Genomic DNA, 23,257 nt, shown 5'->3' on the forward strand with positions numbered 1-23,257 from the left:
AAAAGAGAGGCTGATCGAAGAAGAAGATGGACGATGGCACTGGAATGGGCCGCTGTATTGTAACTGGGTATCGTAATGTTACGACAATACCGTAATTACCGGCTGATCCATTGGGCATTCCACATGATCTGCATCTTGTTTCTTTGTTAGAGTACTACATAGAGAGTACATACTGTACATTTTCAGACACCTTGGCCTGCCGTTCACTGTACTCCGTACTCGTTCACTAACGTTGATCAGTTACTGCTCAATGAACCAAACACGTCTCTCGATCTACCGTCATCTTGATCTTAGACTCATGCTCATTCGGGCTGTTTCTAAATCAGATTCTCCCTGAGACACCGGGTGCTTCAGCCTATCAGACGACTCCGATCATGTGATGTGCTTACTAAGACCCATGCCGATCAACTGATCGACGGCTGGAGCATTCCCAACTCCAAAGAATGGCCAAGCTTGGTGCCTGAGGCTCTGACCGTGAGGCCTGAGGTGTGCAGACACGATGTCTATGCCCTCAAGGACAAACCCACCCTTTCGTGTCTCATAGAGAACAGGATAGTTGACCCAGGACAAGCACGCAGCTTCAGCTCTGCTATAATCGAGCTCTTCACTCCGCACTCTAGCCAAGGCGGCTGAAGTGGCGGACGCTGGAGCTTGAGCCGAAATCAACCCTATCGATAAGGAATCCTGCTGCTTGTTTTGGGACCCTGAAGAATTTTTTTTTCTGAGTCAATCTCCATCGAGTACGAGATTGTTTTACTCCGACGCCAAACCATGTTGTCGTTGACAATTGAAGGTATGCCACAAGCCTTACTCATACAGTTTGTACTTTGCTGGCAGTCCGACGCATGTTCTTGGTGCAAAACTCAGCGACCAATGATTGGCCAAACCCTAAAAATAGAATACTTCAATGCCAGCGCGGCGCATCCTCATTGGTCCGGTCTCACCCTTCCCCGATCCCTGGCTGGCCCGCATTACTAAGCTCGCTGATTGGTTATCGGGGTAAACACCATTCCTCTTCGCGCATAGTTCGAAAATGCGTGAAAAGTCGGAACCGCGTAATTACATTACGGCCAGTATACAACCACATCTCGACCCCCGAGCAGTCTTCTTCTGCATTCCATCGACCCGACAACGGGATTCTCGGTGCATTTTTTTTTTCAGTTTCCAGATCTTCAACAATCACGTCGCTCGCTCGCTCGCTCGCTTTGCACTCGTTCGGATCCTGAGCTCCGCAAATCGACCGGACGTGGCTGTCAACTTTCGCTTGCTCTGGCCCACGATGCCATTGTTGTCGCTCGTTGCTTGAACCCAACACTCTAACTATTCCTTCCATCGCGACGATAGACAGCACTGCGAAGGTTCCTTGCGGTTGACAGTGTGTGTGAGCGCTCCGGCATTTGTTTGCCATCATGTCGGCCCCCTCCTTTGCCGGGACAGCCCCGGCTCATGCCCAGTCCTCATTACCCGCATTGCCCGCCCATCTCCAATCTGATACCCATCTCACGGCACATTTGGCGAGCAGGTAAGCTCCAGGATAAAGTCTTTATGACGGGAACCCGGTGATTAACAGCACTCGCAGATTTCATGTCTCCTTACCAACTGCTCGCCTTTCATCACAGGCTCTGATCTGCCTCAATACATATACATCGTCAACGAAAGGCCCCGATGGTGGCAAAGAGGGCAGCCCGATGGCCGAGGCCGAAGATCTGGCCCGGCGAGCCTATACTCGCTTGGGCGCTCGAGCCGAGAATCAGGCCATTGTCTTCTTGTACGTGCGCCCCTGAACTCGGCCTGGAGAAGAAAGATTCGCGATGCTAACCCGATCGTCCGAACAGAGGTGAGAGTGGCTCCGGCAAGACCACGATTCGCTCGCATCTTCTCTCCTCGTTCCTTTCCTTCTCCTCCACGCCCCTGTCCACGAAGCTCTCCTATGCCGCGTTTGTATTCGACACATTGACCACCACGAAGTCGGTCACCACCCCGACAGCGTCCAAGGCGGGTCTCTTTTACGAGCTGCAGTATGACTCTACATCTTCGAATCCGACCCTGATTGGAGGCAAGATTCTGGACCACCGGCTGGAGCGCAGTCGCATCACGTCCGTCCCGACCGGAGAGCGTAGTTTCCACGTGCTGTACTATCTCCTCGCCGGTACCAGCGCGGCGGAAAAGTCCCATCTGGGCCTGGACGGCGCCAGCATCGCCGGCGGCCATGGCGGCTCCCAGAAGCGATGGCGCTACCTCGGCCACCCGACCCAGCTCAAAGTTGGAATCAACGACGCCGAGGGCTTTCAACAATTCAAGACTGCGCTGCGCAAACTCGAATTTGCGCGGAGTGAGATTGCCGAGATTTGCCAAATCCTGGCGAGCATTCTTCACATCGGTCAGCTGGAATTTGTGACCGGCCAGTCGACCACCACCCGGGGTGAAGAGAGCGGAGGCTTCGCTCTCGAGGGCGGTGAGACCGTGACCATGGTGAAGAACAAGGACGTGTTGGAAATCATTGCCGCCTTCCTCGGCCTCAGCATCGAAGACTTGGAGATCAATCTGCGACAGAAAACCAAGACAATCCACCGTGAAAGAGTCACCGTAATGCTGGATCCTCGCGGCGCCCGCGCTAACGCCGACGAGCTGGCCCGCACCCTGTATTCCCTCCTCGTAGTCTGGGTGATTGAGAGCATCAATCAAAGGATCTGTGCCGCCGAGGACTCCGTCGCCAATACCATCTCGATCGTGGACTTCCCCGGCTTTGCGCAGGCTTCGTCGACTGGGTCGACCCTGGACCAGCTTCTCAACAATGCGGCGACTGAGTGCCTCTATAATCTTTGCCTGCAGAATTTCTTCTCCGCCAAGGCCGACATGCTCGAGAGCGAAGAGGTCAGCGTACCGGCAACGAGCTACTTCGATAACTCGGATGCCGTCCGTGGTCTGCTCAAGTCGGGCAACGGCTTGTTGAGCATTCTCGACGACCAGATGCGGCGCGGTCGCACCGATCTCCAAATGCTGGAAAGTCTGCGGAAGCGATTCGAGAATAAAAACCCTGCCATCGTCGTTGGTGACTCCGTGACCAAGTTGCCGGGAAGCAACTTCACCACCACCAACTCAGCCGCATCGTTCACCGTCAAACATTTCGCAGGCGAAGTCGACTATCCGGTTCAGGGCCTCATCGAAGAGAACGGCGAGACCATTTCGGGCGACTTGATGAACCTGATCAATCGAACCCGGAGCGACTTCGTGCGGGAGCTGTTTGGCCAAAAGGCCCTGAACCGTGTCAGCCACCCCAAAGAGAAGACAACCATCATGCAGGCCCAGGTGAGCTCGAAACCGATGCGCATGCCGAGCATGGCCCGGCGCAAGGTCAGTCCGCGATCGCGGTTCACGTCGCCGGAGACCGGCTCTGAGCATGACGATGATCTCCAAAGCCAGAGTGGCAACGGCACAAAGTCGCGCAAACAATCCTCCGCGACAGGGCCCGACCAAGGTGCTGCTGGTCAATTTCTCGCGTCGCTGGACATTATCAAGCAGTGCCTCACCGCGTCTAATGTGAACTCTTACTTTGTGTTCTGCCTCAAGCCGAACGACCGCCGCATTGCGAACCAGTTCGACAGCAAATGCGTTCGCATGCAGGTGCAGACCTTTGGCATTGCGGAAATCAGCCAGAGACTGCGCAATGCAGATTTCAGTATCTTCTTGCCCTTCGCCGAATTTCTTGGCCTAGCTGAGGCGGAGAACATCGTTGTCGGCTCCGACAAAGAGAAGGCGGAGCTTGTCTTGGATGAGAAGCGATGGCCCAGCAACGAGGCCCGCGTCGGCAGCACCGGTGTCTTCCTCAGCGAGAGGTGTTGGGCAGATCTGGCCAAGGTGGGCGAACGGGTGCTTCCCGCATACTCCGAACCGCTGGACGACGCCTATGGGCAGACACCAGGAACATACTCTGACACCAAATTGCGGCTACTTAACTCGCGGGACAACTCGCCCAACGGTGCCTACATTTACGGAGACGAGACCAAGCAAGGCCTGTTTGGCGGGCGTGACGTGGATGGCCGCTCCGATACAGGCGCGTCGGCTTATAATTCCGGGGACATGTTCAAGAATATGCAGACTCGGGAGCAAATGGCGGAGAAAAGCAAGGAACGCCAGATGGAAGAGGTCGAGGTCGTTGCGGTGTCCGGCAGTCGTCGTCGCTGGGTCGCGCTCGTGTATCTCCTGACATTCTTCATTCCTGACTTTGTGCTTAAGCTCTTTGGGCGGCTGAAGCGGCCTGATGTCCGGATTGCCTGGCGGGAGAAGCTGGCGATTAACATCCTCATCTGGATCGCCTGCTTGATTGCAATTTTCTTCGTCGTCGGCTTGCCGGGCCTGATCTGTCCGACGCAGCACGTGTACTCGGCCGAGGAGCTGGCGTCCCACGACGGCGAGGATGGCCGGTCAGCTTACGTTGCGATCCGCGGCGTCGTGTTCGACCTTGGCAAGTTCATCCCGTCCCACTACCCAAAGAATCTGATCCCCGAGAGTGCGTTCAAGCAGTACGCGGGCGTTGACGCAACCTCACTGTTCCCCGTGCAGGTGTCTGCTCTTTGCCAGGGCGTCGACGGCCAGATCCATCCGTCGGTGCAGTTGGATTACAAGCCCACCAATGTGACCGGACGCCCCACGGCCATCAGCTCCACCGATCCTAACGCGGTCTACCATGACTTCCGGGCGTTCACTAATGACTCGCGGCCCGATTGGTTCGCGGAGCAGATGATCATGCTCCGATCCAATTACAAGAAGGGCTACATCGGATACAGCGCGCAGTATCTCAAGACACTCGCGAGCAAGTCGTACTCGATTGCCTACATGGACGGCAACGTGTATGATTTTACCAACTATGTCGCCGGCGGTCGACCGACAATTCCCCGTCCCGGGGAGAAAGTGCCCGATGATGTGAACACTGACTTCATGCATCCCCTCGTGGTGGAACTGTTCTCGGGCAATCCGGGCGAGGACGTGACGCAACTATTCTACAACCTGCCTCTGGACGCGGAAATGAAGCAGCGGATGCGGCTGTGCATGGACAATCTGTTCTTCGTAGGCAAGCTGGACACGCGAAACTCAGCGCAATGCCAGTTCGCGCGGTACTTTATCCTTGCCATTTCGGTACTGCTGGCGACGGTCATCTGCGCCAAGTTCTTTGCGGCGCTGCAGTTTGGCAAGAAGAACATTCCCGAGAACCTGGACAAGTTCATCATCTGCCAGGTGCCGGCGTACACGGAAGACGAGGAGACGCTCCGGCGTGCGATTGACTCGATGGCTCGTATGCAGTACGACGACAAGCGCAAGCTGCTGGTGGTTGTCTGTGACGGTATGATTATCGGTCAGGGCAACGACCGACCGACGCCGCGGATCGTTTTGGACATCTTCGGAGTGCCGGAGACGGTGGACCCGGAGCCGCTGAGCTTTGAGAGTCTCGGCGAGGGCATGCGGCAGCACAACATGGGCAAGGTATACTCAGGTCTCTACGAGGTGCAAGGCCACATTGTGCCGTTCTTGGTCGTGGTCAAGGTGGGCAAGCCATCGGAAGTGTCGCGGCCAGGCAATCGTGGCAAGCGAGACTCGCAGATGATCATCATGCGGTTCCTCAACCGCATCCATTACAACCTGCCGATGAGCCCGTTGGAGCTGGAGATGCACCACCACATCCGCAACATCATTGGCGTGAACCCGACGTTCTATGAGTTCATCCTGCAGGTCGACGCAGACACGGTGGTGGCTCGGGACGCGGCGACGCGGATGGTGGCGTCGTTTATGGATGATACGCGGATCATTGGCCTGTGCGGAGAGACAGCACTGAGCAACGCGAAACACTCGGTGATCACGATGATCCAGGTCTACGAGTACTACATCTCGCACAACCTGACCAAGGCGTTTGAGAGTCTCTTCGGATCCGTGACGTGTCTGCCAGGTTGCTTCTCAATGTACCGCATTCGATCCGCGGAGACGGGCAAGCCGTTGTTTGTCAGCAAGGAGGTGTGCGATGGGTACTCGGAGATTCGGGTGGACACGCTGCACATGAAGAACCTGTTGCATCTGGGTGAGGATCGATACCTGACGACACTGCTGATCAAGCACCACCCGACGTATAAGACCAAATACCTGTTCCGCGCCAAGGCCTGGACCATTGCTCCGGAGAGCTGGAAGGTGTTCTTGTCTCAGCGGCGACGATGGATCAATTCGACAGTGCACAACCTGATTGAGCTGATTCCCCTGCAGCAGCTGTGCGGCTTCTGCTGCTTCAGCATGCGGTTCGTGGTGTTTATCGACCTGCTGAGCACGATCATCCAGCCGGTGACGGTGGCGTACATTGCGTATCTGATCTTCTGGCTGGTGCGGGACACGTCGGTGATTCCGTTCACGGCATTCATCCTGCTCGGCGCCATCTACGGTTTGCAAGGGATCATCTTCATCCTGAGGCGCAAGTGGGAGATGGTAGGCTGGATGATTATCTACATCCTGGCGACACCCATTTTCTCCTTGGGTCTGCCGCTGTACGCGTTCTGGCACATGGACGACTTCACGTGGGGCAACACCCGAGTGGTGACGGGCGAGCGCGGCAACAAGGTGATCATCTCGGACGAGGGCAAGTTCGATCCATCGTCGATCCCCAAGAAGCGCTGGGAGGAGTATCAGATCGAGCTGTGGGAAGCGCAGTCGCAGCGCGACGACCGGTCGGAGGCGTCCGCGTTCACGTACGGCACCAAGTCGTACCACCCGGGAGCGTCGTCGGAGTACAACTACCCGGCGTCGCGGCCGGTGTCGCAGCTGGATCTGACGTCGCCGGTTGGGTCGCGCATGTCGTTTGCCGGCACCGAGCTGCTGGGCGGCGGCGATGCGCACGACGCCGCGGGCCTGCCCAGCGACGACACACTCCTGGCGGAGATCCGCGACATCCTGCGAACAGCGGATCTGATGACGGTGACCAAGAAGAGCATCAAGCAAGAGCTGGAGCGACGGTTCGGCGTGAACCTGGATGCAAAGCGGGCATACATCAATTCTGGTAAGCTCATCCGCCCAGTGCCTATCCACTTGAAGTTACTGACGTGTTCCAGCTACGGAGGCGGTTATTTCTGGCCAGCTGTAATTCTTTCATTTCGACTCATGTTGATTCGGTTATACAATTGTTTAATCTCTGCGAACGGTTTTCGTTTCGTTTGCATCATGGTACATATTTTCATGGGCCGGGTGTTTATCTTTCTGTATTGTTTGAGCATGTTTGTCATTTCGTTCATGAATGTAGCATAGAGTTTGTAATCACATTGAGAACAGTGGTTCATCCCATTGTCATGCATGATGTATTCATGTCCCTCTATCTTATACAAAAAAGTCATAAACTTCCTATACCCATCTATCATCGAGGTTTTAATCATGACGGTTGTGTCTCTGCCTGCTGTTGATTCCGACTCTTGAAGAACTGTGGAAACAAATCTCTCAACTCTTCCAAGTCCCGGATCATATACTTCGATGCCGGCGCCTCCGGTACGGGTAGGTCGGGCTCAACGAAATGCACCGCCGTCCACCCGCGGGCTTGAGCATGTCGACAATTGAGATGGGAATCATCTATAACACCGAAATCAGAACAACCGTCCGCCCGGGACCAATAATACATTGGGAGAAAAAAAATAGGGTGCCTACCGACGAAGAAGCACTTGTCCACCGACTCCGCCCCTGCCTCCCTCTCCGCCTTCTCCCACATCTCCTCGTTCGGCTTACACACGAGCCTCTCCGCGGCGTAATCACAATACGTCAACCCTTCAAAACAATCCTCGACTCCCAAGAGGCGCACCACGCGCTTCGCGTGCGTCACATACGCATTCGTCAGCAGCCAGGGCTTCACGCGGGAGCGGTCGAGGTCAAGCAGGAACCGCCGCAGACGGGCATCGGGCCGCAGGATGCGATCCAATGGGAGGGCGTCGTCGACTTCGCGGTTGAATTCCAGGGGGTCGATCTTGTGGTGTCGTGTGAGGCCCTGGATTGCCAGGCCGTATTCTTTGTAGTATTTTTGGTGGAGCATGGTGGCGTCTTCGATGGTGAGGGAGAGGTGTTTGACGAAGAAGATATCTATATAGTAGAGTTAATAGGTATATACATTTCCATTTCCGTTTCATTCAGTGGGTATTCTCCTGGGGTGTTTGGAAATTTGGGGAGATGTACCGATCAATTCTTGCATCATGTCATGGATTTTGGATCCTGGGGGTTTTTGGTCTTAATGGCTTGTTGTTGTCGTTGTATGTAGTGCATCGACCAACCTCGTGAATATAGCTGCGGGGAGATCAGTGAGCGACGGATCACGGCGGAATTGAGTTTTGGGCGGTTGGAGCGACTCACACAGTTGTCAATGTCGAAGAAGAGGACTGCTCGCGAGTCCTTCGCGGTGTCTTCTGAAGCCATGTTGCTATCTATAATTCTACAATGGACTCAAAAAAGGATTGTTCATAAAGATTTCAGTAGACTATCATCGCATGGACGATGAGTCATGAAGCATGTGAAAGTCATGTGACTTTATGCCTTAGGCATTAAGAAAGATTGTATCTAGCAGGCGAACGGACCAATCAGATTGAGAGATTTTTTTCCTGCTTTCTGCCAGCTCAAACGTACTCGCATGATTTCAAGCTTGTCCCCTTTTTTGGAAGAAGAAGAAGAAAAAAAAAAAAAATAGCGCGTCTGGACCCAGACAGGTCCAGCAAAAATAAGATTGGAAGAAACACTACTATTTACAGAGCATTCATTGATTATTCTAACTTCGTGATGGCGGCGTCGAACACCCCTGTGGTTACCGTTCCACAGCCGTCGGACGACGCCACGAGCAGGGAGATCAGAGAGTACGAAAAGATTCTCAAACTCACCGAGGAGGTTTTTGCCGGCACTCATCCACGGCTCAAGGTTCCGGAGAAGTTTGTCCGGAGAGCGCCGCAGGCGACTCCGACGACGACAGCAACAGCGGCGCCTGAACCTCATGCTCTTGAGCAAGCTGCTCGAAAAGAAGAAGAAAGAAAAACCAATGCATTTGCCCCATCGAGCGCCAGACCGGTGACAACAACAAAGCCCCCTGTAGCTGCATCTTCAACAACAACAACAACAGCACCTACAAAGCCCGCGTCGGCAGCGATTAACCCTGTGCTGTTAACCAAGTCAGAGGACCTTGTGCGTGCCGAGCTCGCCCTACAGCGCGAACGCATTGAGCGTGCACTTCGCGAGCAGCATGAACGCAGCAGAATTGAGGCCAAACGCACTGTGCCATTGCAGGACGCCTGCCCGGATTTCAACGTCACGCAAGTGCTGAACAAGGCCCTGGAGATCGTCAAGCCGCTTCCCCTTCCGACTAGCGAAGCTGCCCGTGCTGATCGTGCCTCGACGACCGTCTCCAGCGATGATTCTTCGGCCGGTAATGATGACTCGCTGTACTCGAGCAGAGCGCCGGATTCGCCCGTTTCGCATGCGCGTGCGTCGCCAGAGGAGCCCGACCGCCGGACCCCTGAGAAATCCGCCGAGTCGCACCCTGTGACGATTAGTCCCGAACCCAGTGGACCCGTCGAGGCTGCTAATAAAGAGACTGCTCCTGCCGGCCCGGCGGATGAGTCCATGGAGGACGATGACTATTCGCCGCCGGAGCCAATTGTACCAGATAATGTACGCGTCAAGCCTCCCGCATCAGCAGGACCCCCGCCGGAACAACGTCCGCGCCAGCATGAAGGGCCCGAGTTGCAGAGCCGGCGCCCCCCATCCCCGGCAAGTGAAGTCAGGATCGTGCGGAACCATATAACATCTCCAGCCGCTCCTCGACCATCACGTGTGTCACCCTTGGCGACCGCCAAGGTGCCGTCTGTACAGCAATCGCGGGCGGACCATCGCCGAGAACGCCTGCAGGAGGATCCATACGCTGCTGGTCGCACTGGTAGCCCGGCAGTGGCTGCGCAGCCCTTGCTGCCTCGTAAGCGACGCCGGATTCGCGAAGGACCGCCCGCACGCGATGCGGATTCCCCCGCGCCGTACATCAAAGAAGAGCCAATGTCTCCTCCCCCCGTATCGGAGGTCCCGCGCGCGCGCAGTCGGGTCGCTGACTCCCGTCCAGTATACATTGATATTGCGTCGCCGCAGCAGCAATACACGCCGCCGGTGGACCGACGAGAGGCGCCGTCTCGCGAGCCGGTCTACGAAGTCGATCGCTACGGCCGTGAGTACGACGTTGACGGCCACCCCGTGCCTCCGGCGTCCCGGGTGGTCCGCCGGCCGACTCGGGATACGCAGGACCTGCGGCGCGTGGCTAGCATGCATAACAGTGCGAGCCGACCTGTGACTGAGGCGGTGCCGCGCGAGTACGAACCCGCGCCGCCGCCGCGGTACCCGTCGCGGGCGATGCGGGCGTCGTCGTATGCGGTCGTCGAGCGGGCACCACCGCCGCCTCCGCCGGCAGAGCCTGCGCGATACTACGATGACGGCGTGGCGAGCTACTCCCGACACTATGTCGAGGAGGTGCCTCGGTATCGGGAAGTTGTCGTCGAGGACGAGCCTGTAGCGCGATACGTCGAGGTACCGCCTCCTCCACCGCGGCGACGCATCGTCGTCGATGAGCATGGCAACCGGTACTACGAGATGGTGCCGGCGTCCAGCATGCGGGCAATGCCGCCGCCGGCTCCCGCGCCGCCAGCCCCGCCGCTGCGTCACGCAAGCGTGGCCCGGAGCACATCGATTATGGAGGATGGCTATGGGCCCCGCCGGTACGTGACGGAGATGCCGCCGCCGCCGCCGTCTTCCTCGCAGGTGTCGTACCGGCGCGTGGTGGACTACTCGGTCGGGGAGGACCCTAGCTCCGCTGCCCCTGCTCACCGGCCGTACTCGCGCGGGCCGGCCCCGCCGCCCGGCGGCGAGCGGCCACCTGTCATGCGCAGCAGCAGCGTGGTGGTGGACTACGGACCGCCGCGGCATGAATATGTGGACGAACGAGAGATAGTGCCGCGGGAGCAGCGGGTGGTGCGGACGTCCGGCGCTGGCCGGTACGTGCGGTCAGGGCGAGAGAGCGTCTACGTGGACGAGGATGGGCGTGCTGTGTACACGACTGCGCCGGCATCGACGGCGCCGGGACCGTCCGGACCGTCAGGGCGGGGGGTCCGAGAGGAGCGGTACTATGAGGAGGAGGAGGGATATGGGCGGTATTAATCAACGATACTACATTTCTTCCATCATTTTTTTTTTATTGTATGAGTACCAGTACATCGTTCTTGAATTGCATTATTACTACTGTATGCAGTTTTGTGTCGAATCTTGATGCCTTTTGGATGCCTTAGAATCATGTGATTAGAGCACGTGACCCTCTTCGTTTTGTTGGTGGAAATGGTCGCCGAGGGCATGGAGCAGTGAGACGAGTGTGATGATGCGTGAGAAAGAATCAAGGGATGAGTTGTTCGGGCCGGCGAATGCCTTGATTTGCGCATTCTGGAGGCGGATCTGCCGATCTACATCAGCGACTGGTCAAGTTTGGGTTTGATTGCTCGGGGAATGGATCAGTGGGAGAGTTCCACGTATCCTTTCTCCGAAGGACTATCGAATGTCAAATAACCTGATTCCGTACAAAATGTACTCTGATGAACGTCCAAGGTCAACCGTCGCGATGTACTATGTAATACAGCACTAACTAAAGTACTGGTGCAGTGATGAGCCTGACCTGGAAGAGGAGGTCCAAGCTCCGCTCCGATCCGAGATTACATAATCGATCGGGATGGCCGGATGAGTCAGCGGCGTCGTCATTGGCCGAGGGGGAAGGGCGAGGGCGTCGGAGATCGATCTGTCGGGTCGAATGGACCAGGACCACAGCAGAGTTGACCAGAGGGCCGGAGCCGGTGACGACATTCGGCTGTGCGAGAAATTTGAATTTTCTCGGTTGGAAGAAGAGGGTAGATAGCCTGGGTTGTTGGGGCATAAGGAACATGTCGGGAGGGGGATCAGTCATATCGCGTAAAAAGAGAGAATTCCCTCTTGAAAACCAGACGATTCTGTACTCGGTATGTCTTGGATAGTAACGGTTGAAGAGAGAATTGAGAAAAATAACCAAAAAAAAGTCTCTCTATGAAATAATAATACTAAGAACTTACCCATTAGTGAGTATGTATGTATGTACTATGTATGAAGAATCCCGGCCCAGACCTCTCTGCTCAGCCCAGCAAGCCTTGGCCCGCGCTCTCCATCTGATCTCCGGTCTCTCTCCTCTTCCTCTCCTCTCGTCGTGAGAACTACTAGTAATTAGTTGCTCTCCGAGATTCAACCCTGGATCAACGTCTTGTTTTTGAGCCTGTGAATTCTTCTTTTCCATCCTGAGGTTCATATTGATACCCTCCCCCCCCTGTGTTTTTCTCTTCTTCCCTTTCTTCCCTTCTTCTTTTTCTTCTTCTTCTCTTCTTTTCTTCTTTTCCTTCCCTTCTTCCTTTCCCTCTCTCCCACCATGCACAAAATCTCCAACTTCACCGGCCAGGCCCGCCATGGATGGGAACGAATGACCCCGACCTTCGGCATGTCGCGCCCCCATGCCGACCTTTCCTCCGCCTCGTTGCGACGGCCCCATGCTCCGCCGCCCTTGACCCCCCCCGCTCCCGTCGATCCCACCGTCAACCTGTCCTTCAACGTCCCCTTCAATTGCTCACTGGCCGGCCCCGACGTCGACGATGTCCTGCATGCCACGCCGGGGGCCCTGCAGCGCTGGACCTTTCCCGATGCCTCGCCCGAGAACCCGGCCCCGCCGCATCAACTGCCCGTGCATGTCAATAACCTCGAGGCCCTGCGCCGTCTGTGTCGCCAGATCTCCGAGTCCAGCGGCGGCCGTCTCGAGGCCGCCGTCTACACCACCGAGCCCAAAGTTGTCTCCCCGCTGCAGCTGCGGCCCCATGGCCTCGTCACAACCGTCTGTCTGTCCGGGGATGCGGAGCTCGTGCGAAAAACCCGGGCCCGCATTCTCAACGAGATGCCCATTTCTTTGGTAAGTCCCGGCACCGAACAGAGGACGAGGACCACATGCTGATTGCCGGTTTAGCGAAGTGCTACCGTCGACGTCGATATGCATCTGATCACGGACGCCGCCACACAAGGCGTCCGCACCTCCGTCCTCGAACACCTCGATACCCTGGCCACTTACACCGGCGCCGATATCTTCCTCCTCAGTCCCAAGACTGTCGACGCTGACAGTGCGGTCGTGTCCTCGTACGGAGCCGAAAATGGTCTGGACAACCGCTACCGCGTTGCCATCTATGGCGACATGGAGAGCGTCGAGCATGCCAAGACGCGGATACTCATCATGATCGATCAGATTGTACGTATCCTTTCGCAGTCTATTTGCGTAGGTGATTGTTGCTGACCCATGGCAGTTGAAACGCCACGTCGACGCCGTCAAGCTCGAGCTGTCCATGCATACTCTTGTCTGCGGCCGAACGCGCAAGAACATCAAGATGATCGAGGCGGCCACCAACACCGCCATTTACTTCCCGCCGCCCTTTCCGCGGATTTTTGGCTACACGCCTCCGGACGCCCATCGGCGGAGCGAGAACGAGGTCTACATTACCGGGGAGAGTCTGGAGGACATTGCTCGCGCCAAGCAGAAACTGCGCGATCTCGTCATGGGTGTCAAGATTTACATCAAGGACGTTATGCTCTCTGCCAGCAAGATCGACAGTATCCTGTTGGACCGTCTCGATAAGGTCCGCAAGGTCATGGAGGCCAATGGGTCCTACGTGCTCTTTCCGCAGCTGGGGAGCCAGCGAGGGCTTGTGCGGGTGCAAGGGACCGAGGTGCTGCATGTGGAGCGAACGGTGCGGGAAATCATGGCGTTGGTATGTAGATGAACACATGAGTGAGATGGGAGGTCATGGGCTGATCGCAGCAGGCCGGCCAGTTTTATAGCGCCTCCTGGTGGATCATCGTCCCCGATCCCACCATGAGCCGCCCCCCGTCGCCCGCCGAGGTGCGTCCGATGTTGGCCGACATCTGCGCCAACTCCGGCGCCGACGTCAGCTTCGACAACCTCACTTTCTCGGTCAATGGCTCGGACGACGCCGTCAAGGCGGCCATGATGGTTATCAACCAGATTGGCTTTGTCAATCGTAGCCAATACCAGATCCGGGTCAAGATTGAGCTGGCCAACGAGCACAAGGAGTTTGTCAGCGGGAAGAAGAACGGGAAAATCAACAAGATCATGGGGCAGAGTACGTTCTTCTCTTGATATCTCAGCAGTCAGCACTGACGGTCGCAGGCAACGTTCAGATCATTTTTGACGGCTTCAACGAATACAATTTCTACATCGACGTTTGCGGGACGCAGTACGAGGCGGTCCAGAACGGCCTGGACTTGGTGGAGCAGGAGATGCCGGCATCGATCTCCTTCCATGTGCCAGACCAGTACCACAAGCGCATCATCGGCATCGGCGGTCAGCATATCCAGCGCATTATGAAGAAGTACTCGGTGTTTGTCAAGTTCTCCAATGCCATGGACCGCGGCGGTCTCGGCAAGGACGAGGACGATGTCAAGGTGGACAATGTCATCTGCCGTACGCCGGCGCGGAATGCCCAGAGCTTGGATCTCGTCAAGCAGGAGATCATGGATATGGTGGAGAAAGTGGTATGTAGTAACTCTGCGCGATATTGGGACGTATGGTCGCTGACGGACGTAGGATGCCGAGTACGTCTCCGAGACGGTCCTGGTGAACCGTCTGTACCACCGCGAACTGCTGAAGCGCATGCGCGAGATTGAGGAGCTGGAGAAGAAATGGAACTGCAAGATCGAGTTTCCCAGCACGGAGCTCGCCAGTGATGTGGTGACCATTTCCGGGCCCGAGTACCAAGTGCCGCAGGCGGTGGATGCGTTTTTGGTGAGTTGATTGTTTTTTTTTTTTTTTTTTTTTTTTTTTTTTTTTTTTTCCTAAAAGGTGTGACTGACCGGCGCAGGGAATGGTACCGGAAAAACACGAGCTGTCCTTCCAGAGCTCTCCTGAGCTGCGCGCTTTCCTGCAGTCGCCCGAGTTTACCGAGGATGTGCGGTCCAAACTGAAGAATCAGTACGAGGTGGACGCAACGGCCGAACTCACCGGTGACCTGCCCACGCCCAAAGATGACGCGGCGTCCGCGGCCCCGGTGGAGGACCGCCTCGTGCTGGGCTACACGCGCAACAACGCGGGCGGGCTGCGTGATGCCATTGACTTCCTGATCTCACGCCTCGTGGCGCATGGCCTGGACGCCACGACTGTCAAGGGCGCCATCCCTCGGCCCAAGTCGGACTCGTTTGAGGAGTCGCTGCCGTTCTTCGACTCGAAGCTGCTGCAGCATGCTCCCGCGCCGATCGTGACGGACTCGCCGTCGCGGCCGGACGACGCCAGCGAGCGCGGGTCCATCTTTGAGCGGTTGCGCAAGCCCGGCAGCATCTCGTCGTTCTCGTCATTCATTGGGCGCAAGAACCACTCGGCGTCGCCGGCGTCGTTTTTCAAGCACGCGTCCAGCAACGCGTCCAAGGCGTCTCTGGTGTCGATGGAGTCGCGGGACAGCGGCTACCGCAACCCCTGGAACGACTCGGGTGTCAATCTGGCCGACGATGATAGCCTCAGCATCCATGCTCCCGTTGGCAGCTCACACAGCCACCACAGCACCAGTAGCACGAATGGCGGCTGGCCAGTCACTGGCCGGTTCGAGTCCAAATTCAATAACATCTTTGGCGCGGTTCCCGGGGACCGCACTCCTAAACATCCAAATCCACATGCAGCCGCTGATTTGCCGCGGGCGTCGTTGGATTCCGGACGCCCCAGTACCTCCAATTCTTCCACTGGATACCCGGCCCCGATTGGGCCACCGCGTTGATTTCTTTGATACGGAGTTTGTTCTTTTTTTCTTTTTTTTCCTTACGAGACGAAAAGGAAAGAGTGATTTGTTTACGCGCAATGAGATACCAATCCGCGATATACCCTTATGCTTGTTTGGCGGAGAGTTTTGTGTTGTTTTTTTTTTTTTTTTGTTTCTTTCTTGATACCACGGGATATGCAAATTGTGATCGTCGAGTCGATTTGTTGATTGACCGAGTGATTCATTGGGATGGGACATGCTTAGGATGGAATATGAACGACGAGCATGAATTTGGATCTGGACGGAGATGTAGCTAAATGCCTGAAGAACGAGGCAGAACTCCATCCTCCAGAGATGCCTGAAAAGTAAGGCAAATAACCTAACTCGTACCAAGTCTTGGCATCCCAAACCAAGCCGCGCTGGAGGTATTGTGCTACGGAGTAAACAATCACACGAGAACGTCGAATTCTAGAAGATAAAAAATGGCCGACTTCGCCCCAGGCCAAGTCGTCCGGCTGCTCGACGGCCGCGTTGCGACGATCCGTTTCGTCGGCACCACGCAGTTCGCTCCGGGAGAGTGGATCGGCGTCGAGCTGGACGACGCGACGGGGAAGAATGACGGGTCGGTCCAGGGGGAACGGTATTTTGAGTGTGAGCCGGGGTTTGGGATGTTTATAAGGCCGACGGCGATCTCAGCGGTTGTTTCTTCTTCTTCTCGAAACAGATCTTCTACTACGACGTCGTCGAAGAGGGATAGTCGGGATGGAAAGACACAACAACCCGCGCGACCGACGCCAGGCGCGAAGACGACGACGCAGACGGCAGCAAAGAGGTCCTCGGGGAGCGGTACGCCAGCGGTGACGAGAAGGACGGGATCGTCGACGCCGCCGGTGGGGAGTCCGCAACAGATGAGGAGTATACGCGTATGTATATTACATCCATCCCGCTCTGAGGAGAAGGAAGTTGGGGGGAGAGGCGGATGTCGGACATTAATTGGGAAATGCTGATGAGTGAGGGATAGTCGCCGACGAAATCTCCCACAAAACCATCTACTGCGTCTTCACGACCGCCGTCGATGCCGCCGCCGGCGTCGTTGAGTTCAACTGCTGCTGGTGGTGGGGGGGGTGGTCGTTCTTCGCCTTCGATTGCGATCAAGCCGGCTGGTCCGGCGACGCGGGTGCGACCGAGTCTGAGCGGAACGAGAACGTCGATGCCTCCGCCGACGACGTCGACGACGACGGCAATGCGTCCGGCGGCGAGGACGTCGTTTACCGCGGCGCAGAGCAAGTTTGCGAAACCGCCGATGCAGCAGTGTGCAGCGCCCCCGTCGCTGACGAAGAGGCCGATGTTGCGGCCCGCGGCGGCGGTGAGGAAGACTGCGGAGGAGGTGTCGTCCTCTGGGGCTAGAGCGGCGGCGGAGGAGTCGCAGTCGCCACCGGGGATGGTGGAGAAGGAGAGGGAAAAGGAGGAGAAGGAAAAAGAGAAAGAGAAGGAAGAGACTGAACGCCGCCAGTCAAGCTCAGCCATTGCACGCGAGCTGGAGGATCTCAAGGCGAAGCTCCGGGTCATGGAGAAGAAACGGGCCGAGGACCGGGAGAAACTTAAGAATCTCGAGCGGCTGCAGGCGGAGCGGGACAAGTTCGAGGGCGTGATTCAGAAACTTCAGGCTAAGTATCAGCCGCAGCAGGTTGAATTGAACGACTTGCGCAAGAAATTGCGCGAGACGGAGGCACGGCTGGAGGAGCTGGAGAAGCAGCAGGCGGAACACGAGTCGATTCTGGAACTGGCAACGCTGGATAAAGAGATGGCGGAGGAGATGGCGGAGGCGTACAAGCTTGAGGTGAGCGATCTCAAAGCTCGGGTCGAGGAGCTGCAGCTGGAGGTTGAGGTGCTGCGCGAGGAGAATGAGGAGCTCAGTTCCGTCATGAGTCCAGAAGATAAGTCGTCGGCTGGTTGGCTGCAGATGGAAAAGACCAACGAGCGGCTGCGGGAGGCGCTCATCCGGTTGCGCGACATGACGCAGCAGCAGGAAGCAGAACTGCGGGCCGAAATCAAAGAGCTGCGCGAGGACCTCGAGGAGTACACCCAGGTCAAAGCCCAGTTCGAGGCCACCAAGGAGAAGCTGCTGGCGGCGGAAGCCAACGTGGATGATCTCAAGCAGCAGCTGGACACGGCGCTGGGCGCGGAGGAGATGATCGAGGAGCTGGCGGACAAGAACATGCGGTACCAGGAGGAGATTAACGAGCTCAAGGCTGCCATCGAGGACCTCGAGGCCCTGCGTGAGATCAACGACGAGATTGAGCTCAACCACGTCGAGACCGAGAAGCAACTGCAGGAGGAGCTCGACTACCGCGAGAGTCTGTATCATGAGCAGTGCCGCCGCATTGCGCAGCAAGATGAGGTCATTGAAGACCTCGAATATACGCTGACCCGCTTCCGCGAGCTTGTGTCGAACCTCCAGGCCGATCTCGAAGAGATGCGCGCCACGCAGCAAATCACCGAGACGGAGGCCAACGAGCTGTCCGCCCGGTCGCGCGCCATGATGGATCTCAACCGGAAGTTGCAGGCGTCGGTGGAAAAGGCGCAGGTCAAGACCATCGACGTCGAGCTTGGGCGCATGGCCGCCGAGGAGGCCAGCCAGCACCTTGCTATCGTCCAGCTGTATCTACCAGAGTACTACGAGAGCGAGAAGAACTCGGTGCACGCGCTGCTGCGGACGAAACGAGTGTACTTTAAGGCGACGCTCATCCATAACACCATGCGAGAACGGTTATCCGATTCCGCGACAGTCACCCAACCGGAAAACCTATTTAGCTGCTACGAAATCGTCGAGCAGACGCAGTGGATCACCGGCATCTGCGACCGGTTCCTCCGGTACGTCACGGTGAGCACGCCGGAGCAATTCGGCGCGTTCGAGCGTGCGTTGTACGAGCTGGAGCCCGTCGAGCGCACACTCAACACGTGGATCGACAGCTTGAAGCGCAATGATATCCAGGAGAAGAAGTGCGCGGCGGAGCTGCAGCGGTCGATCGCGCTGCTGACGCATCTCGCTGAGACGCTGATCCCCGTTGAGCTGGCGACGTATGCGGACGAGCTGTGCATGCGCGCGGCCATGACGCAGACGTATATCGACCATGTGGCGGCGACGTTGGCGCGGGTGCGCGGGTTGCTGCAGGAGAGGTTGTCGCGGGGGAAGACAGAAGTCACGAATTCAGAAGTAGATGGCGAAAAGGAGGAGAAGAAGGAAGACGAAATAGTGGAGGAGGAAGGCGTGTTTTTCCTCAACAAGAGCGAGAGTTTGATAGGGCAGGCACGCGGGCAAAGAGTGGTGATTACCAAGGTGCTGCGGTCGCTCGAGGAACTGCGGTCGCGGTCGCTGGCGCTGTCCGGCGACGCGGCAGGTCCCTTTGAGAAAGCAGAGCAGACGGCGCAGGAGCTGGCAACGCTGGGACGGCGGATCGGCGACAGCGTGACGGAGCTGCTGGGGGAGGAAGGGCGGACTGAGCCGGTGACGTACGCAGAGGCCCTATCGCGAATGGGCCAGGCGGCGGAGTTGACGGCACGTAATCTTGGCGTGGAGAATGAGGCCGGATCAGACGCCATGGCGGTAATGAGCGCCGGCCTGCGCTCACTAGCCGGCCTCCTGGAAACCCTCAGCGGTCACGCCGGCGACCTGACGCGCACGGGGGAATTCGAGCGCGGCACCGACTCCAAAGCTCCCTGGGCGCTCCGGGCCGCGGAGCTCCGCGCCAAACGCACAATGCCCGCCGACGCCGACGAAGAAATGCGCCGCCTCCAGCGCGCCCTCAGCGAAGCCTCCACCGCCCTGGGCGTCAAGGACCAAACCATCGAAGAACAAGCCATGAAAGTCGAACTCCTCGAGGCACGCATGCGCGACGCAACCCGCAAAGCCACGCAGGCCAAGGATTTGGAACAGAGGTTCGAAACGCTACAGGAGAAAGAAGCCGCGGCGCAGGAGCGCGCGGAGCGGCTCAGCAAGGCCTTGCAGGAGGCCGAGTCCGAGCGGGACGAGCTCCGTGCACGTCTGGAGCGGGCCGCCGCGCGGCGGGCATCCACGACCATGGAATCCGCAGCAGTGCTCACCACCGCGGATGGGCTCGTCATCGACACCGCCACCGCCGAGGCCGCGATCAGGGAGAACGACGTCCTGCGCCGGGAAGTCGCACGGTTACAGTCGGCGATTCGGTTCCTCCGCAGCGGCGCTGCCCCGACAACCATCACGACAACCACCACACCGTATTCAATCCAGCAAACGACAGACCTCCGTTCATGGCTCGACGCTCCCCTTACCTCCTCGGCGGGAGTCGTCGGTTCCCCTGCCAACAAGTCGACCGCATGGCGCGAACAAGCCCGCCAGGCGCGCGCAGCGGAGAGCAAGGCAGTGCTCTCGTCGCTGCTGAAACTCGCCAAAGAGACGCCTATCACGGACCTTTCCTCGTCTCGTGCTGCTGCTGCTGCTGCTGCTGTTGACAAGCCAAGCCGTCGACCAACCCGGCCAGGGAAAAAGGATGCGAAAGAGACGACGTATCGGTATCAGGCGTTGCGGCTGCGGGAGCAGTACGAGGAATGGGCGGAGTGGAAGAGGGAGGTTGTGGATGGGGTGGCGATATACTCATTGACTTGAGATTCCAGACTGTACTATTATTGTGGGCAAAAAAAAGGTCTGAATTCATGGATTCGAATTGATGGTTATATTTGTATATAGATTTGGAAGGGGGGAAAAAAGAAAAAAGGTTCTTCAATATTTCATCGCCAGACATTTTGTTCATCTTCGTCGAGGGCACCGTAGTAGTAGTTTACGCGTGGAGGGTATTGTTGTTTGGGGGTTTCGTCGTCGTCGTCTTCTTCCTCTTCTTCATCCTCCTGTTGTTGATGTTGTGTTTGCGTGGGTATTACAGGATTATTAGTTGTTGCAACGGTTGAACTTTGTCTAGAACTTGGGAATCAGTTTTGAGTTCTCTTTATTATTGGAAAGCAGAAAAAGATCGTACCGAGTTTGACTGTGAGTACCTCCTCCCGCTCCTTGTTCCTGTCGAGCTGCTGGTGGGCCGTGTCCGTGTCCGGGGGAGTCTTCTTCTTCACCTGCGACTCCTAGATCAACGAGTTGCCCGCCTCGACTGCGTTTCTGGGTACGCGGGGAAATGGAGCTGCTGTTGCTGCCGCTGGTACTACTGCGGGTTGGTCCGGAAAGTGGTTGAGTAGAGTGGAACAATTCATCGCGCGGGACTTCGTTTGCTGTAATGACGGGATACTACATGCCAACGAGTCAGGGTCAGGGACGGATCTCACAATGTGCTGGAGGGAAGGGGGGAGGGGTATCATCCGAGGGGACTCACGTTCCAATCCCCAAATTCCAACGCCCGGGCGGCGGCAAAGAGTCGCTCATCCTCCTCGTCAATCTGCGTCTCCTCGAGCTCCGTGTAGGACGTGTAAGATCGGATGCGTGATCTGCGCGGCGGGGGCGCACTGCTGAACTCGCCTGCGAGAAGCGGTGTGCGGCTGGAGGCCGCCTCGCCGGGCTTCGGCAGCCAGTATTTGCCTTTCCCGCCGCGCTCGTAGCGCATGCCTTCCATGACGCGCTTGACGCGCGAGCTCGACTCCTCGTGCGCGATGATGTGGTCGCCCGAGTCGAAGAAGCGGTACTCGTAGTTTTTCCCCCGGAGGGTCTGCTTTGTGTCCTCGATTAAATCCTTCGTGCCGAAGGCGTCGCGCAGCGCGTACTTGACCGGCATGCGGGCCGCAGAGATGCGCGCGTCGGCAAAGTCGTGCCACGAGAAGGCGTACCAGTGAGAGATTGCAAAGGCCGGCATCTCGATGCAGATCAGGCTGTCCTGGATCGCGGCCGCGAGGTTGTCTGGTGTGTACCCCGCGACGCCGTTGGGGATCGCGCCGAGCCATTGCAAGATGGACAGGAAGAATCCTTGCCAGTATGACGCGAAGAGGATGAGCTTGATGCAGAGAAATTTCGGGACGGGCCGGAAGGGCTTCAGATCGTCGTGCATGCACACCCAGAACAGGGCCAGCGAGTATAGGCTCACCGTCACGCTGACGTTGTAGATGAGCCCCGTCCACATGTACCCCGATGCCAAGCCGAGGTAGCCTTCCTGGTATGTGTCCGTCGCTTTCATGATGATCGACACTAAGGCCAGGATGGGCTTCAGCCACGCATACTGCAGAATCCCCCGCTTGATCGCGAGAAAAGTGTGCGGGTCGGAAATATCAACTTTGGGCAGGACGTTGTTGAGCGGCCAAAGGTGCTGCACCGGCGGTCTCCCGTGGGTCATGATGATCAGCGCGCGCTCGCCGCCAACAAAGTTGATCAGGAGCTGGAAGAAGGTGTAGATTGTGAACGCCTACTCGATCAGCAAAGTCGTCTACCAGAAATATCGTCTGAAGATACCTCGTAGACATCACGGATAGGCGCCAGAAACATGGCCGCCTTCATCGAGACGATACTCGTCCATGACGAGGCCGCATAGATGGGTACCCTACACACGATCAGCATGGCGGCGATAACAAAAACTGTCAATCATGCCACCCACATCAACAGAATCCGGACCACATATCGCTGCAGCAGCGGCTTGCGGTAGTTCTTCCTGTTGCCCGTGATATCAGACCTTATCCATACACCGATCTTTCATGCTGGGACGGAGCGCATACGTTTGGAGCCATATCGATCTGTCATTCCTGTGAGCGTTTCATTCCTGAGTCGTCGCCAGGCGATCCTTACACTATCGACAACAATGTCGCCAGCAGTGCACACACCCCCGACAAGATAATCACCACGCGCGCCAGTCTCGAGCCGGTGCCCCCAATGGAGGAGAGGGACGCCCGCTCTCCTGGCCACTGCTCTCCCAGCGACTCCGGTTCCATGTCATGCCGGTCGGAATCACGATTTGAAGCGGGTTTTGTCTCGGGACATCGTAAGAACTACGAAGTTGGATTGTTGATGATTCTCGAGATCTAAGAGCACCCCTCAAGCTGTTGTTTGTCTCGACTCTCGAGCGACGTGGTTGGGTTTGGGTATTGGATGTCAGTAGTGGTTATTTTCAGTGACAAAATCTGCAAATTTTAATATTAATGACGTATTCTTCGGCAATCGGACCAATAATCAGCCTTTAAGCAAACTGGACGATCAAATTCAAATACAATGTCCGTAATTGCATTAGTTACTAGGTATGGCTCCCGCTCTTGGCGCGGCGCGCATCGAACCTTGAGTAGCCATCCCCAGTAGGCCATTAGTTCCCATAGGGCTAGAATGAGGTGACACCGCGGTCATCCCAGTCTGTTCGCTCGTTCCCTACCAGCGATTCAATCGTGCCTGATGTCTTTGTCGCGGACTCCCACCCCGCAGCGAGCGCCGCCATGACCTCGGCTTCGCACCCTATGCCGAC

At 57.0% G+C, this 23,257-nt stretch overlaps 6 protein-coding genes across 6 annotated transcripts; 4 read left to right on the forward strand and 2 right to left on the reverse strand.

Moving 5' to 3' along the window:
• Nucleotides 1-1,409: 1,409 nt before the first annotated feature.
• Nucleotides 1,410-7,117, forward strand: VTN31DRAFT_6563 (uncharacterized protein; the record flags this gene model as incomplete). Its single annotated transcript, XM_069407187.1, has 4 exons — nt 1,410-1,522; nt 1,580-1,768; nt 1,836-7,033; nt 7,086-7,117. 4 exons carry the CDS (start codon nt 1,410-1,412, stop codon nt 7,115-7,117), a joined length of 5,532 nt encoding a protein of 1,843 aa, XP_069258738.1.
• A 282-nt stretch (nt 7,118-7,399) lies between these two features.
• On the reverse strand, nt 7,400-8,424 carry VTN31DRAFT_6564 (uncharacterized protein; the record flags this gene model as incomplete). Its single annotated transcript, XM_069407188.1, has 5 exons — nt 7,400-7,593; nt 7,669-8,094; nt 8,188-8,223; nt 8,283-8,295; nt 8,362-8,424. The coding sequence occupies 5 exons, from the start codon at nt 8,422-8,424 to the stop codon at nt 7,400-7,402; spliced, it is 732 nt and encodes a 243-aa protein (XP_069258739.1).
• A 357-nt stretch (nt 8,425-8,781) lies between these two features.
• On the forward strand, nt 8,782-11,190 carry VTN31DRAFT_6565 (uncharacterized protein; the record flags this gene model as incomplete). The annotated part of the gene is made up of 1 exon (XM_069407189.1): nt 8,782-11,190. One exon carries the CDS (start codon nt 8,782-8,784, stop codon nt 11,188-11,190), a length of 2,409 nt encoding a protein of 802 aa, XP_069258740.1.
• Nucleotides 11,191-12,469: 1,279 nt separating this feature from the next.
• On the forward strand, nt 12,470-15,860 carry VTN31DRAFT_6566 (uncharacterized protein; the record flags this gene model as incomplete). The annotated part of the gene is made up of 7 exons (XM_069407190.1): nt 12,470-13,000; nt 13,055-13,330; nt 13,386-13,847; nt 13,901-14,219; nt 14,267-14,631; nt 14,684-14,881; nt 14,958-15,860. The coding sequence occupies 7 exons, from the start codon at nt 12,470-12,472 to the stop codon at nt 15,858-15,860; spliced, it is 3,054 nt and encodes a 1,017-aa protein (XP_069258741.1).
• Nucleotides 15,861-16,324: 464 nt separating this feature from the next.
• Nucleotides 16,325-20,487, forward strand: VTN31DRAFT_6567 (uncharacterized protein; the record flags this gene model as incomplete). The annotated part of the gene is made up of 2 exons (XM_069407191.1): nt 16,325-16,765; nt 16,864-20,487. The coding sequence occupies 2 exons, from the start codon at nt 16,325-16,327 to the stop codon at nt 20,485-20,487; spliced, it is 4,065 nt and encodes a 1,354-aa protein (XP_069258742.1).
• A 122-nt stretch (nt 20,488-20,609) lies between these two features.
• VTN31DRAFT_6568 (uncharacterized protein) lies at nt 20,610-22,736 on the reverse strand (the record flags this gene model as incomplete). Its single annotated transcript, XM_069407192.1, has 7 exons — nt 20,610-20,793; nt 20,855-21,114; nt 21,200-22,216; nt 22,264-22,351; nt 22,406-22,459; nt 22,524-22,541; nt 22,594-22,736. 7 exons carry the CDS (start codon nt 22,734-22,736, stop codon nt 20,610-20,612), a joined length of 1,764 nt encoding a protein of 587 aa, XP_069258743.1.
• Nucleotides 22,737-23,257: the final 521 nt, after the last annotated feature.

The sequence above is a fragment of the Thermomyces dupontii genome (assembly GCF_041956625.1).
Source record: "Thermomyces dupontii strain NRRL 2155 unplaced genomic scaffold VTN31scaffold_7, whole genome shotgun sequence".
NCBI classification, from domain to species: domain Eukaryota; kingdom Fungi; phylum Ascomycota; class Eurotiomycetes; order Eurotiales; family Trichocomaceae; genus Thermomyces; species Thermomyces dupontii.